Source organism: Lepidochelys kempii, chromosome 8, assembly GCF_965140285.1.
Source record: "Lepidochelys kempii isolate rLepKem1 chromosome 8, rLepKem1.hap1, whole genome shotgun sequence".
Classification (NCBI taxonomy): domain Eukaryota; kingdom Metazoa; phylum Chordata; order Testudines; family Cheloniidae; genus Lepidochelys; species Lepidochelys kempii.
The window spans coordinates 22,065,071-22,078,700 of record NC_136387.1 but is presented as its reverse complement, the minus strand read 5'-3'; the positions used below and the strand labels follow the sequence as shown (position 1 = coordinate 22,078,700).

General features: G+C 53.4%; 1 protein-coding gene across 5 annotated transcripts in view; it reads right to left on the bottom strand.

Annotated features, from left to right (window-relative positions):
- Positions 1 to 13,630, bottom strand: part of AFAP1L1 (actin filament associated protein 1 like 1) — a 59,372-nt gene that overhangs the window by 13,295 nt on the left and 32,447 nt on the right. For 3 of the 5 annotated variants that reach the window (XM_073355831.2, XM_073355829.2, XM_073355827.2), the window contains exons 2-11: positions 11,898 to 12,026; positions 10,070 to 10,153; positions 9,333 to 9,430; positions 8,798 to 8,924; positions 7,443 to 7,541; positions 6,350 to 6,561; positions 5,362 to 5,541; positions 3,742 to 3,837; positions 3,205 to 3,289; positions 2,530 to 2,682 (exon numbers count right to left, since the gene is read on the bottom strand). In XM_073355831.2, the coding sequence (XP_073211932.1) occupies positions 2,530 to 2,682; positions 3,205 to 3,289; positions 3,742 to 3,837; positions 5,362 to 5,541; positions 6,350 to 6,561; positions 7,443 to 7,541; positions 8,798 to 8,924; positions 9,333 to 9,430; positions 10,070 to 10,153; positions 11,898 to 12,026 (1,263 nt within the window). The remainder of the gene's footprint in view (positions 1 to 2,529; positions 2,683 to 3,204; positions 3,290 to 3,741; positions 3,838 to 5,361; positions 5,542 to 6,349; positions 6,562 to 7,442; positions 7,542 to 8,797; positions 8,925 to 9,332; positions 9,431 to 10,069; positions 10,154 to 11,897; positions 12,027 to 13,630) is intronic. The other 2 variants (XM_073355830.2, XM_073355828.2) reach the window with 1 other exon arrangement.

The following is a 13,630-nucleotide window of genomic DNA, read 5'->3' as shown; positions in this document are numbered from 1 at the left end:
TGTTATGGGAATGGGGGCCAGTATGAGTATCTCAGATAGACAGACAGACAGACATGGAGCTTCATTTATTTTCTTTAGCAGCATCTTATCTCAGAGGATGCTTATCTTCTGAGCAACTTACTAACTCAAAAAAAACAGGGTGGATGTGGCCCATTTCCAACAGTTGATAAGAAGGGGTGAATATCAATAGAGGGGGAAATTACTTTTTGTAGTGAAATGGGCCACATCCACCCTGATTGAATTGGGCTCATTAGCACTGACCCCCCACTTGGTAAGGCAACTCTCATCTTTTCATGTTCTGTATATTTATACCTGCCTACGGTATTTTCCACTCCATGCATCTGATGAAGTGGGTTTTAGCCCACAAAAGCTTATGCCCAAATAAATTTGTTAGTCTCTAAGGGGCCACAAGGACCCTAGTTTTTTTTTGCTGATATAGACTACCACGGCTACCACTATGAAACCTGTTACTAACTCATAGAATCATAGGGCTCGAAAGCACCTTGGGAAGTCATGAAGTCCAGCCCCCCGCACAGAGGCAGGGTCACGTAAACCTCGATCATCCCTGACAGGTGTGTCCAACCTGTTCTTAAAAGCCTCCAATGATGGGGATTCCACAACCTCCCCTGGAAGGCTATTCCAGGGCTTAACAGTTAGAAAGTTTTTCCTAATATGTAACCTAAATATTCCTTGCTGCAAATAAAACAATTACTTCTTGTCCTACCTTCAGTGGATATGAGGAGCAACCGATTCCCACCCTGTTTATAACAGCCGTTAACATATTTGGAGACTGTTATCAGGTCCTTCCTTAGTTCTCTTTTCTCAAGACTAAACATGCTAGTATTTTTAATCTTTCCTCGTAAAAGATTTAGAAAACCTGACCTATCATTTTTGTTATTCTCCTCTGAACTTTCTCCACTGTTAATAAACCCCAGAATAATTATAGCCTTTTTCGCAACTGCATTACATTGTCAACTCATTCAATTTGTGGTCCACTATGTGGTCCCAGATCTGCAGTACTACCATCTAGCCAGTTATTCCCCCTTTTGTAGCTGTGCATTTGATTTTTCCTTCCTAAGTGAAGTAGGTTGCACTTGTCTTTATTCAATTTCATCTTGTTGATTTCAGACTAATTCTTCAATTTGTCAAGGTTGCCTTGAATTCTAATCCTGTCCTCCAAAATGCTTGCAACCTCACCCAGCTTGGTGTTATCTACACATTTTATAAGCATACTCCCCACTCCATTATCCAGGTCATTAATGAAAATATTGACTAGTACTAAACGCAGGACTGAGCCCTGTGGAACCCCACTAGATACACCCTCCCAGTTGGACAGCAAGCCACTGACAACTACTCTAAGTGACTATTGTCTTTCAACCAGTTGTGCTCCCACCTTATAGAAATTTCAGTTAGACCACATTTCCCTAGTTTGCTTATTAGAATGTCGTGTGGACTGTGCCAAAAGCTTTACTCAATCAAGACATATCACATCTACTGCTTCTCCCCACACACTAAGCCAGTAACCCTGTCAAAGAAGGAAATTAAGTTAGTCTGGCATGATTTGTTCTTGACAAATCCATGCTGGCTATTCCTTATAACTCTCCTTTTCTCTGGGTATTTACAAACTGATTGTTTAATACAGGGATCGGCAACCTTTGGCACACGGCCTGCCAAGGTAAGCCCCCGGTGGGCCGGGCCGGTTTGTTTACCTGCCACATCCGCAGGTTCGGCCGATCGCAGCTCCCAGTGGCTGCGGTTCACCACTCCAGGCCAATGGGGGCTGCGGGAAGCGGCGGCCAGCATAACCCTTGGCCCACGCGGCTTCCCACAGCCCCATTGGCTTGGAGCGGCAAACCACGACCAGTGGGAGCTGCGATCTGCCGAACCTGTGGATGTGGCAGTTAAACAAACCAGCCTGGTCCGCCAGGGGGCTTACCCTAGCAGGCCACGTGCCAAAGGTTGGCGAACCCTGTTTAATAACTTGCTCCAATTGTTTATGTAACTTGCAGGCTTTAGCTCTAGTGCTCTAGCTTGGAAGAGAGAAAACCAAATCACCCTGTTCAAATGGCACTTAACATAGAGAGCACCTAACAGCTGTGTAGTCCCCAGCACCTCCACAGATGTGTACCCGGAGTGCTCTGCCCTGGGTGAAACAGTCTGGTCCTGCGATCATGGACTAGGGACACTGAGCTAGAAAAGGTGTGTGTGTCTGGGTGTATATACATAAGGGATGGAGGAGGTCAATCCCAGGCTACATGCTTGTAGCAAGAAATCCCCTTCCATGTCATGGCAGAGTCCCCGATGCTGTCACAGGGCTCGTGAGCGATGGGTGGAATTCAGAGGAAATAGTGAAATTCCCTGTGTCTTGGATAGCATCCCCATCCCTCTTCTGGGTGGTCTGGCCCGTGGGCAAGAGAAAGGCATTGTGGCACAACTTACACCTGGCACCAAGTCCCCTAGGAACAACATCCACCTAGACCCAGAATACCCCTTTCTTGCTCCCATCTCCCCAGAGCCCTAGGTACGAACCACAGCAGGGGAGGTCTTCCTCGGTGGAGGACGTCTGCGTGTCCTCAGGGGACGGCTTCTTTTTGGAGAAGCTGATGATCCTGGTGATTTTCCTCCCTGCTGCCCGGCTCACTGAGCCCTTCAGTTCAGCCAAGCCGCTCTTCTTGCCTTTCCCTGGGAACAGGGAGGAGAGCTCAGCTCAGGAGTAAACAGCAAGTCCCCCCACCAAGGCTGGCCAAAGCGGAGAGGTCACTATGGTGCTGTCCTTCAGGCTGGGATTTGCAATGAGAGCAGGAAGGGGTTTTGGGTGTCAGACAGTGGCAGGGAGGGGAGGGCAGAGTGGGAAGAGATACACTGACTGGGAAAGAGCAGGACATCCCCACCCCCAGCAACTGTTGCACTTCAGAGGACTGGCGCATGGAGCCAGGGGCAGATTAGGCAGAGGATGTAAATATTCCTCCGTGGTAGGGGCTTTAGCAACTCCACCACATGCAGCAGGGCCGCATGGCAGTGCAGGGAAGCTGTGCCAGCAGGCGTGCCCCCTTCCTACCTCCCTGCAGCAGGCGGCTTTTTGAGACAACTGCAGAGAGGTGATGAGGTGGGAGGATGCTTTCTACAGTGGGGTGGACCCTCCCCTCCCCACAGCAGGGCCAGCTCATGGGCCCACAATGGTCAGAGCAGGGCTGGGGCTCTCACCGTGCTCCCTTCGGCTCATGGGGGTGCAGTTCTCTCCTGCTGCCACGCTGTCAGAGTCAGATGCCTGTTTGTCTTGTGATAACCTCTGTGAGGAGGAGGGCAGGCATCCATTTCAGTGCAGTTCCTCTCCCAATCCCTTCCTCCCGCACGAGTCCCCATGGCTTTTAACCACTTCAATGCCGCACTGAGTGACCATCCCTGACCAGAGTTCTGCGAGTCTGGCAAAGGTCGGTGTCCAGCCTAGCTCCTGATAGTCCCACCCTAGGCAGGGGGACAGGAAAGGGCATATGCCCCACCCCCATCTCCATTCCAGGGCGGGCTGGGGAGGTGGTCTTGGCTCTTTGTCACCAATTGGAGGGGGTCCCCTTCTGCTACCATAGGGGGTTCCACAGAAGGGCCATGCAAACATTGGGAGCAAGGCTGATCTTGTAGAACCCAGAAACCCAGCCTTCAGCTGCCTGATTCCTGTGAGTTTAGTCACTGTTCCCTTCTGCTGTGTATCACTAACCCCCAGGGGAGAGACAGAGAACAGGACACCTTGTCAAGGTCCATCTTGCAATGTAGCACAGGGGATGTAGGGGCTTCAGTCCCACCTGTTCCTTCTCCACTGGCACGGCTCCCTTCCTTTATCACCTGTGGAGACAGACCACTCAGCACCGGCCTCTCAGGACCCATTGGGAGCGCCTGAGCCCCGAGTCGTTACCCCAGTAACCGGGGAGCTCTGACCACACAGCTTGACCCAACCACAACAAACTGCATTTTGCTGTAGCTGTTTATGAATTATCCCTTCCTGGAATGATTGATCCCGTTCCCTGCTGCCTTCCAGAGGGGACAAAGCAGCAAGTGGCACCCTGCAAAGCTCCCTTTGGAGCAGGGTCTTCTTAAAACTCCCTCCACAAAGTCCTGTTTGAGATAATAAACGGTTTGGCCGTTAAAAAGGTTTAGGGGCATTTAACGAGGACTCAGACGACAGTCACAAAGGCCCCTTGGGTTCCAGCTAGCTGATCTGGGAGGCTTTGTCCATCTCCTACAGGGGTTCTGCCCAAGGTACCTATACAACCCCATCACCATAGATGGCGTCTGAGCACCTCACAATCTTATGTACTGATCCCCAGGAAGGCTGTAGCAGAGCAGGGAATTGAGCCTGCATCTCGTAAGTCCCAGACTAGGGCCTTGACCATCCTTCCTGTGAGGTTGTGGTGAACCTAGGCTCTCTGGGTAGATGGACACGGCATGAGGACAGCTCACCCTACTTCAGCCTTCCCACGTCCCATCCCTGCCAGCCAGGGAAAGGAGAGGGGTGACGAAAAGCTGCTACAGTCATAATGTGGGCAATAAGGGTGACCAGAACTTCTTGCTAATCTCCACACAGGTTCAGCCTGGGAGAAGTTCTCCCATCCCTCTCCCTCCCCTACATGGCCCTTCACCAAAGCACACGCAGTAGCCAGGCTGGGTAGGGCAGATCTGACAGCACCAGGAGCCCTGGAGTGCAGTGTAATGGGGCAGGGGGGGCAGAAATGGGGCAGGCTGGCGTCCCAATCTCTCAGCGGTGAAATGCCCCACATCGGCAGATTTGGGATGGGCAGGGGCTCATACTCCCCAAGGGCAAGATGGTGCTATTTAAACACACTCCTGTTTCAGGCCTTTACACACTGCCAGCTCAGAGGCAGATCTGGTGACTTCACCAAACAGCTTCCAAGCTACACAGCCTCCCACTGGCAGAACAAAGGCAGGAAAAAGGAGGGGGAGGGTAAACAAACAGCTCCCCCCTCCCTTTGCCCATGGGACTCCAGCCTATCACACAGGGAGCGGAAAGGGGCCAAGGCTCCCTGGGCCTGGTAGCTCACCCCACAGCTGGTGTCCCAGTCTGGCAGGAATGATAAAAGAAGGGTGGAAAATCCCCTTCCCTTCAGAGATAAGGCAGCCCTGGAAGCCAGGCCTTTCCCAGGAAGGCAGCTATCCTGCCTACCCACTTATGTCAGACAGGGATCACAGGAGCTAGGCCATGTACTGAGACAGCACCATACCACGGAGGAGGTTCCACCAGAAGGACAAAGGCTGGTCAAATGGGGAAAGGCTGGATTTTGTGGGGGGAGGAAGCCTGTGTGGCCAGTGGCGTGGGCTAGGGAGAAAGGCATAAGCTGCAGTAAGAGGTACCTTCAGCCACTCCTCAGCCTGCTCTTTGCTCTGCACTGCCAGCACCAGGGCCTCGGCCCCTGGCAGAGAGAAACGCAGCTCATGCTTCTTGCGGCGCCCATCCTTGGGCACATAGATGACGCTGCAGGCGCTCAGGGGCACCTCCAGGTGTGGCTGCCGGTCCTTGGAGCTTTTGTAGCACTAAAAGAAGTGGAGACAATTGTTTCCCACAGAGTCGAGGCCTGACTGCATCTCCTGCCAGGCAGTGGAGCGTGAGCATGCTAGCACAAAGGGGGAATATCCCTGCTGAAGCTCTGTCTGCCCTTACACAGGGCTTCATCTAGCGACCTCGTAGTAATTCACAGAGGTGGCACAGTATCATTAGCCTCATTTTACAGAGGAGGAAGCTACAGGGGAGTGAATCAGCCAAAGTCACAGAAGGGGCCAGGACCAGAACCCAGGAGTCCCTGCTCGCACCACCAGACAACACTCCCTTCCCAGAACCAGGAACAGAACCTGGATAGTCCTGTACCTACCCTCTGGGCCACACGGTCTCCCAGCTAACTGACCTGCATGATGACTTTACTCATGACATTTTGCATTAATTTTTCCAGTGACAAATATACAGGGTGAACCCAGATGGCTTCTGGGTAGAGATCTGGACTGTGGGCCTCGCGGTATAAATGCTTCCAGGGGTGCTGTTATCCTGCACGGCAGGTATGGATTAGATATGCAACATTGCCATGAAAGGCAGTCTTGGCCCCACTCACATCCCCATGGAAGACACACCCTTTCATTTACTCAAGCAATTCACTGAACATACATGGTTAGGCCACTTGAAAGCAGCAGCTTTGCCAATCCCTGTCTGTCCTTTGGTGCACTTGGCTCACTTGCACCCTATACACAGGAGGCTCCCCGTTTCTCCAGCCCAGGATCTCTCAGACTCTGGATCGCTCCAAAGATTTCCTGTATCCTGGGTCCCCCTGCACTCCAGAAGCTGAAGTCTCACCAGAAGTTTGTTGTCCTTGATGACCGTCAGCTGCTTGGCCCACTGCCCAAAGCGCTTCTTACGCAACAGGAAGGCACAAATCCTGCAGTCCTTCACCAAGTTCATAGAAGCTTCCTCTGATGGCCATTGGTGTGTCAGCCGCTGGCCCTTCCCATCCTCCTCCTCTTCATCGTATGACTCATAGGAGCTGCTCATCGCATCAGAGTCATTGTCTGGAAGGAAGCAGAGACCCTCCCAGTCACCCCAGGATGCTATCGACAACGGAGCTCCAATGCCCTGCACACGGAGTGGGACTTCAGCCTGGAGGATCACCTTCTCCTAGCAGTGTCTTGGGAGAGAAAGCCTTTGTGCGCGGGGAGGGGGCAAGGGGGAATGGAGGATCAAACTCTGGATCAGCAGCAGTTCAACGCTAACGATTTCCATTTTCCTCCAGCTCCTATCCAACTTGCACTAGCATTTCTCTTTATGAAATATGCAAAACATGGAGGGTTCTAAGTGACCTCTTACATGTGACAAACCTTCTCTTTAGATGGAGAGATTCTCTTGGATCAAATCAATGGCTAGGACATGCAAGAGGCCTGACTGTTTGTTGAGCAGCCTGTGTAAGAGCAGCGTACATGTCTGAATTGCTCAGGGACTACTGACCTCCAGGAGATACTCCAGGATGCAGCTCTTTGCCCAGGCAGCTGAAGAGACTGGACAAGGAAAGTCCCACCTCTTGAGTTGTGCTGGAGCTTTTCTCAGGTTGCTTGCTACTGTCTTTGTTTTCATTGCACTGGTACTTTAACTCAAGTCAAGGGCTCCCAGAGCAGCAGGTGGGTGCCTCTTATACATGGTTATAAACTGCCAGAAATAAATAAACCCTGGCTCTCTTCCTCGCTCTCTTTGCGACACCTAGAGCGATTCCTGCCTTGAAGGCCACAGAACTACCACTGATGGTTACCACAGGGCTGTGGTCCAAGCAGACGCTTAGGTACTCTTTGGCTCTGTGTAGGATTCCCCACCCCCATCCATCAGGCTGATGGCTCATCCCCTTTGGCTCTTTCCCCCTGGTTAGGCACCTGTCTTGAAGAGTCTTTGCCCTGGTACCTACAGGAGTTTTTCTGCTCCCCATTCATCCTGGTAACAGGGTAGTTGCTGTCGGCATCCTCATAGTAGCCATCCTCGATTGAGTTGGGGGGACTGGAGCTATCTGCAATGAGAGCAAAGGGGGTGAAATTTGTGATGGAGACCCCTGCATAGGGGCTAGGATATTAATGCGGCACATGCATGGCACAGACACTGGTGACAGGACCCATCAGAAGGCTGCGCTGAAGCAAGTCATGCCACTGCTTGGAGCTCTCACGGTTGCCAACATGAGCTGCGCAGCAAGGCCAAGTGTAATGGATTAGACATGGGTGCAGTTATAGCTGGATAGAAGCACGAAGTGGTGGCATAAGGGGAGGGACTTTGTCCACAGGCTAAGCTGAAAAAGCCTCAGCAGCAGAAAGCCTCCCTCCCTTCCTCTGCCAGCTCTCCAGGAGCCACCGGAAAGCTCCACCCACAGGAGGAAGGAGACCAGCTGCCAAGTGACATGGTTTGGGAAAAGCACCCCACTCCTTTCCTGACATTCCTCCAAGGTCGCAGCCACTCCCGGGGAGGCTCAGCACTCACTCCCCCTTCACATACAGGGTCTGGGAGCGCTCTGTCCCCTTCCCCTCAGGCTGCCCTTCACACAGGCATGGAGCTCAGCAGCCAGGAGATGAGGGAGCGTTTGAGGGGCTATATCCTACAGCTGAGAAGACCAAGCAAAACCTCCCACTTTGGGGAAACCTCTTGGTTTCTTCCTTCCCTTGGGGAGTGTTGCGCTCCGGCCCAAGGGAGCTCAGGGCAGCTGCCCCATATCAGGCCCTGGACAGTACCTCCTTGCGAGCCCAGTAACATCACCCCCGAAGGGCCTGGCAGGTGTTGCTACTGGGTGGAAGATCCCCTTCACTCTCTCTGCACACAGCAGGAGCCAGGACAGGGGCTTTGTTAATTCCAAAAGCCTCAGAGAGATCAGGACTTGACGCAGATCAAAGCCAGCTCCCACTGAACCCTCTGCCCCTTAGCCACCCCCTCTCCCTGCCCTAAGCCAGCTGTGGGAGAGACTGTCTTGCCTCAGGATCTCAACGTTCCTGGTCACTCAGCCCTGACTGAGGCGTTTCCAGAGGGGTGGGTGCAAACAGCCCCTGGTACCACCACCACATGAGGATTGGAAGGCAGCAGGGACAGGAGTGCCATTGCCCCCACCCCAGGTCATTGCCTTCCCCAAGACAAGCCAGTGAGGGCTGCCCCCTGTGGGACTCTGGCGAGGGCCCCTTGTTTTGATAGGCTGGCATGGGAGCTGCAGAGCCACTGTACAGACATGCCAGGGGCCAGCCCGCTGGGTGTTCTCCAGTCCCCTCCCCACAGGTGCTTCCTGTTTACCAGGGTTGGACTCACTGCGGGAGGTGATGTACTCGGGGGCCTTGCCTGGACCCAGAGGTAGGGCCTCCTCGTAGTAATCTTCAGGTGGGGGGGTTGTGGGAAGCGGTGGAGGAGGGTCCCTAGGAGCCTACAAAGGAGACAGAGAGAGACCAGTGTCAATTAGAGTGAAGGAGCGGGACGGGGCTGAGTTACAGGATGTCCAAGGGGCCATCAATAAGAGCTGTTCCCAAAATGGCAAGAGAAGGGTAACAAATCTCCTCCCCATCCTCCTGGATCTGTGGGTGCCTCTCCCTGTCCAAGAGGTTATCAAACCCAGAGCCCAGCCCCTCCCCCTTTTGCTGTCTGCTTCCACCCACTCAGAGCAGAGAGGGACTGTGGCTTGAGAAGCCCCAGCCCAGCCACCCAGGAGCCCAGATCCACTGCCATAGTCACGTTCCAATCCAATTGCTTCCAATTCTTGTCCTTTCACTACCACATGACTGTGACAGGGCCCAATGACCTGTGGGGATGGAGATTTTGGGGCTGCTGGACTCACATTTTTAGATGGATGGCTCCTTGTGAGCTCCAAGCCAATGCCCTCGCTGGTGTCCCCATCGTCCTCCTGCATATCCTGGAGATCCCGCAGGTCACAGTCTGGAGGGGGGTTAGAGAAGGGATGCTAAGCCAAGCTATGATGCCAGGGACAGGGCTCCCCAGACAGACCTTCAAGGAAGGCCTTTCTCTTCCTCAGTGCTACATACACTGACCACCTCTAGCCCACACCAGAATTAGCTTGTTGTCACAAGAATGTCATTTATAGTCCACTTCACACCACATCATCATCTTACCAAGCGGAACAAGCTTTGGGGTTTCTATAGGCGAGTTCGTATTTGGGTGCCCCAAAGTGAGCTAGATATTGGGGAGAGGGGTGAAGGAACTGCCTAGACCAGTGTGACAGCAATGGGGTCACACCCCGCTTTGGGCAGCGGATCTGATTTTATTGGTGCTGTGAATGTTCCCACTACACCAAGGTTACATCCTGCTCTTTCCATCCCTGCCCTGGGAGTGATCACCTGGGCAGCCAACAAAGAGGGGCTAGAGCCCTTGAGTAAAGGATGGGGCTTCACTCCCAGTGCTGAGGGAGTCAGCCCTCTGCCTGGGGTTGTGGGAGTTGAGCTCTCAGCCTTGTAGGCTGGAGCGATAGCTAGAAAGTCACAGCAGTTCAGCTACATGGCCAGCGAGGTGTGGAAGGGGGTCTCCAGACCAGTGATGAGCTGGCTGAGCTGTACGTACCAAACTCTTCAAAGAGGGACTCCACGAAGCTGGTGCTGTTCTGCAGGGCTGCTGTGTTGGCGTACATGTAGTCCAGAGCCTTCCCTGGGAAGGAGAAAAGACATTACCGCTGTTGGGGAGGAGCAAAGTCAACTTCTGACTGCAGGGGCAGGGCAGGATGGCATGGCCAGCACAGAGATCTCTTTGTTGGACCCCACTCATCAAATGGGCACATGCCCAGCTCCCCAGGAGTTGTAACCCAAGAGACCACCGCAGCCATAGGGGCACCCAGCCAGGCTAATCAGACTGTGCATGCTCATGTGAGGCACCCCTCACGAGGGCACCTGGTTCCCAAGGACAGCAGCCCGAGGGAGGGGAGAGCAGCAGGGAGGTGGCTGGCAGAGGATTGGGAGTGCACAGAACGACACAGAGCAAGGATAAGGAAGCAGAGGGGGAAAAATCTAGAACTCCCCATCCCACTGAAGATCATTTCAGAGGGTCCCACAGGGATAATTTTCACTCTGCCATGGGGAGGAGGCGGCCCTCCAGGTGTGAGGCCTGTTGGGATTTCCATGGAAATCCCCCCTCAGCAGAAACTGCCGGCAGGAAGGCTGGTGGGAATGAGCGTTTCCACAGGAAATGCAGAGCAATTCCAGCCCAGTCACAACAATTCCCTTCCCTGGGCTGGGCCTGTTTGCACAGGAGCTGCCGGTGTCAGCGTGCAGCGGCGTGCCAGGCGGCCTGACGTACACCTGCTGTGTAACTCGGGTGCCCGACAGCTGGGGAAAGGGGAAAAGAGGTCTCATGGGGGCCCTGCTGCGGCAGGGATCTGCCAGGGTTTGCGAAGGCCAAAGGCGCCAAAGGCCGACATGAGCAAGCGCTTCAGCCGAGGATACGGAGACCCGTCGCACCGAAACCAGAGAACTTTCCGTCCCAGAGCACCTACAGCTCCCATCGCACGGCAGGTGAAGTCATAATAAATACAGAGAGCTCGTCGGTACCCAGAAGGCATGAATAAGTCAAAAGGGTAGAGCAGCAGGATCTTGCCAGCTATTGTTTAAGGCCGGTATCTCTGCTACTCAAGGTCAACTGGAGGACTCTTTCTTTGCACAAAAAAACCACCAGAGGGAGTCATGCGCCTCATCAATAAAGGGGCCTGATATGCAGCCAAGCAATAAATGACTCTCTAGGGAGAGATCCAAGGGCTGGGCGCTCCACCTTCCTGGCTGGATGCTCTGCCTGATGAGCTAGAGGAGAGCCAATGCTAGTTCATTCATGCCTCACCTCAGTCTTCTGCATCCCCATTTTGTATTCACTGCACTGGGTGAAGGAAAAGGCAGTTTCTACGGCTGCTCCAAATTACCTCGCTGCTGCAGAGGAGTCTAGTCCTGAACTACAACCTCCCTCTGTCCCCAGCCAGGAGATCGCAATGTCTGTTTGCCATGGACAGTCCTTGGCTGAGACAAGCTTTTCTCCTCCCCAGCTCCACGGACAGATCTGTGAATCCCCCAGGACGGAGATAGGCTGCAGGAGCGAGGGCCTGGGAGCTGCCTACAGGCAGGCTTTACCCCAAAGCACCAAGAGGGGTTCTGACATCTAGTCTAATTTAGAACCAGGCTTTTCCATCCAGGGCATCCTCCAAAACGTAATGCTGTAACAGCAAGTGCACTGCATAGAGCAGGCCTGCGCTGAGGCTGTGCAGGCTGGAGGTATGACACTGCCCCCCGGCTCTGAGTCAGGGGCAGAGCCTCCTTTGTAAAGCCAGTTAAACCTCAGGGCAGTCCTGGAGAGAAGTGGGGGGAGAAGAAGCTGAGGGTGGGTAGAGTAGGGGCAAGGAGCGCTTACTGACCTGCAGGGGGCTGCAGCTTCTGCAGGATAGTAGAGACGGCCAGTTTCTTCTCCATGGTGGTAGCGCTCAGGTATTCATGATCCAGCAACTTGAGCAGCAAGCTGAGCTCCGGGAGGAGCTGGTCCAGCACTGGGAAAGCAGCAGAGAGAACAGGAGTCAGGGAGCCAGTTGGGGGAGGAGAGAACAAGATGATCCAGGCTGAGGGGTTTGGGCTACTACAGAGGCTGGAGGGGAAAAAGCAGCTTGGGGCAGGGACTCTGTGTTTTGAGTTTGTACAGTGCCTAGCACCATGGGGCCCTGGTCCGTGATTGGGGCTCCTAGGTGCTACGGTGATACAAATAACAAAACACACACCACCACCTACTGAGTGTTTGGACAGAGCTACAGCAGAGCCTACGAGGGAGCTGGAGACTCAATAACTCCATTTCCGGCTGGTCCCACAGGAGGGCACCCACACTGTCAGGTCATCTGATCCTCGCCTGCAGGCAGGGGACCCTGCTCCCTGCTTTTGGATGCCCTCTATAAAAAAAAACCCCTCTCGGGGGTCATTTACATATTGATTTGAAGCCAGGGTCCATTTTTCAGACTCCCTGAGGTTTGGGGCCAAAGGGGACGTCAGATAAATAGTCTCTGGTAAACTAAATGCACTTAACCCAGAACTAAAAACATATTGCGCATGTACAAGCAGAGGCAACTGCAGGTGAAGAGCAAAGGGGAAGATGGGCGAGCAGAGACTCTAAGAGTACGTCTACACTACGAAATTAGGTCAAATTTATAGAAGTTGATTTTTTAGAAAGCGATTTTATACAGTCAGTCAATTGTGTGCCCCCCCCACACTAATGCACTAAGTGCGTTAAGTCGGCGGTGTGCGTCCACAGTACTGAGGCTAGCTTCGACTTTTGGAACGTTGCACTGTGGGTAGCTATCCCACAGTTCCCGCAGTCTCTGCTGCCAATTGGAATTCTGGGTTAAGCTCCCGATGCCTGATGGGGCAAAAACATTGTCACGGGTGGTTTTGGGTACATGGTCATCAATCGCCTCTCCCTCCACAAAAGCAATGGCAGACAATCATTTCGCGCCTTTTTACTGTGCGGCCGCCATACTGCTTTCAGCAGATGGTGCAGTAGGACTGCTAAGCGTAGTCATCGAACCACTGCTTCCATTGCCACTCTGCTCTCCTGGTGGTCTTGCAGGGCCACTTCTGCTGCAACTCTGCTTGGCTGCTCTTGTCTCGTCATAACACAGCAAGCGTGCAGTCCGCTCAGCTGTTGTGTCCTGGCAGCAGATGATGCAGTAGGTCTGCAAACCATCGTCACTGAACAACTGCTTCCGCTGCCACTCTGCTCTCCTGCAGATGCCATACCACGGCAAGCATGGAGCCCGCTCAGATCACTGCAGCAATTATGAGCCTTGTAAACACCTCGCGCATTATCATGCGGTATATGCGGAACCAGAACCTGCAAAAGCAGGTGAGGAGGTGATGGCAGCATGGTGACGAAAGCGATGAGGACATGGACACAGACTTCTCTCAAAGCACAGGCCCCGACAATTTGGTCATCCTGGTGGCAATGGGGCAGGCTCATCCCATGGAACGCTGATACTTGGCCCGTGAAACAAGCACAGACTGGTGAGACCGGATAGTGTTGCGGGTCTGGGATGATTCCCAGTGGTTGCAAAACTTTTGCATGCGTAAGGGCACTTTTATGGAACTTTGTGACTTGCTTTCCCCTGCC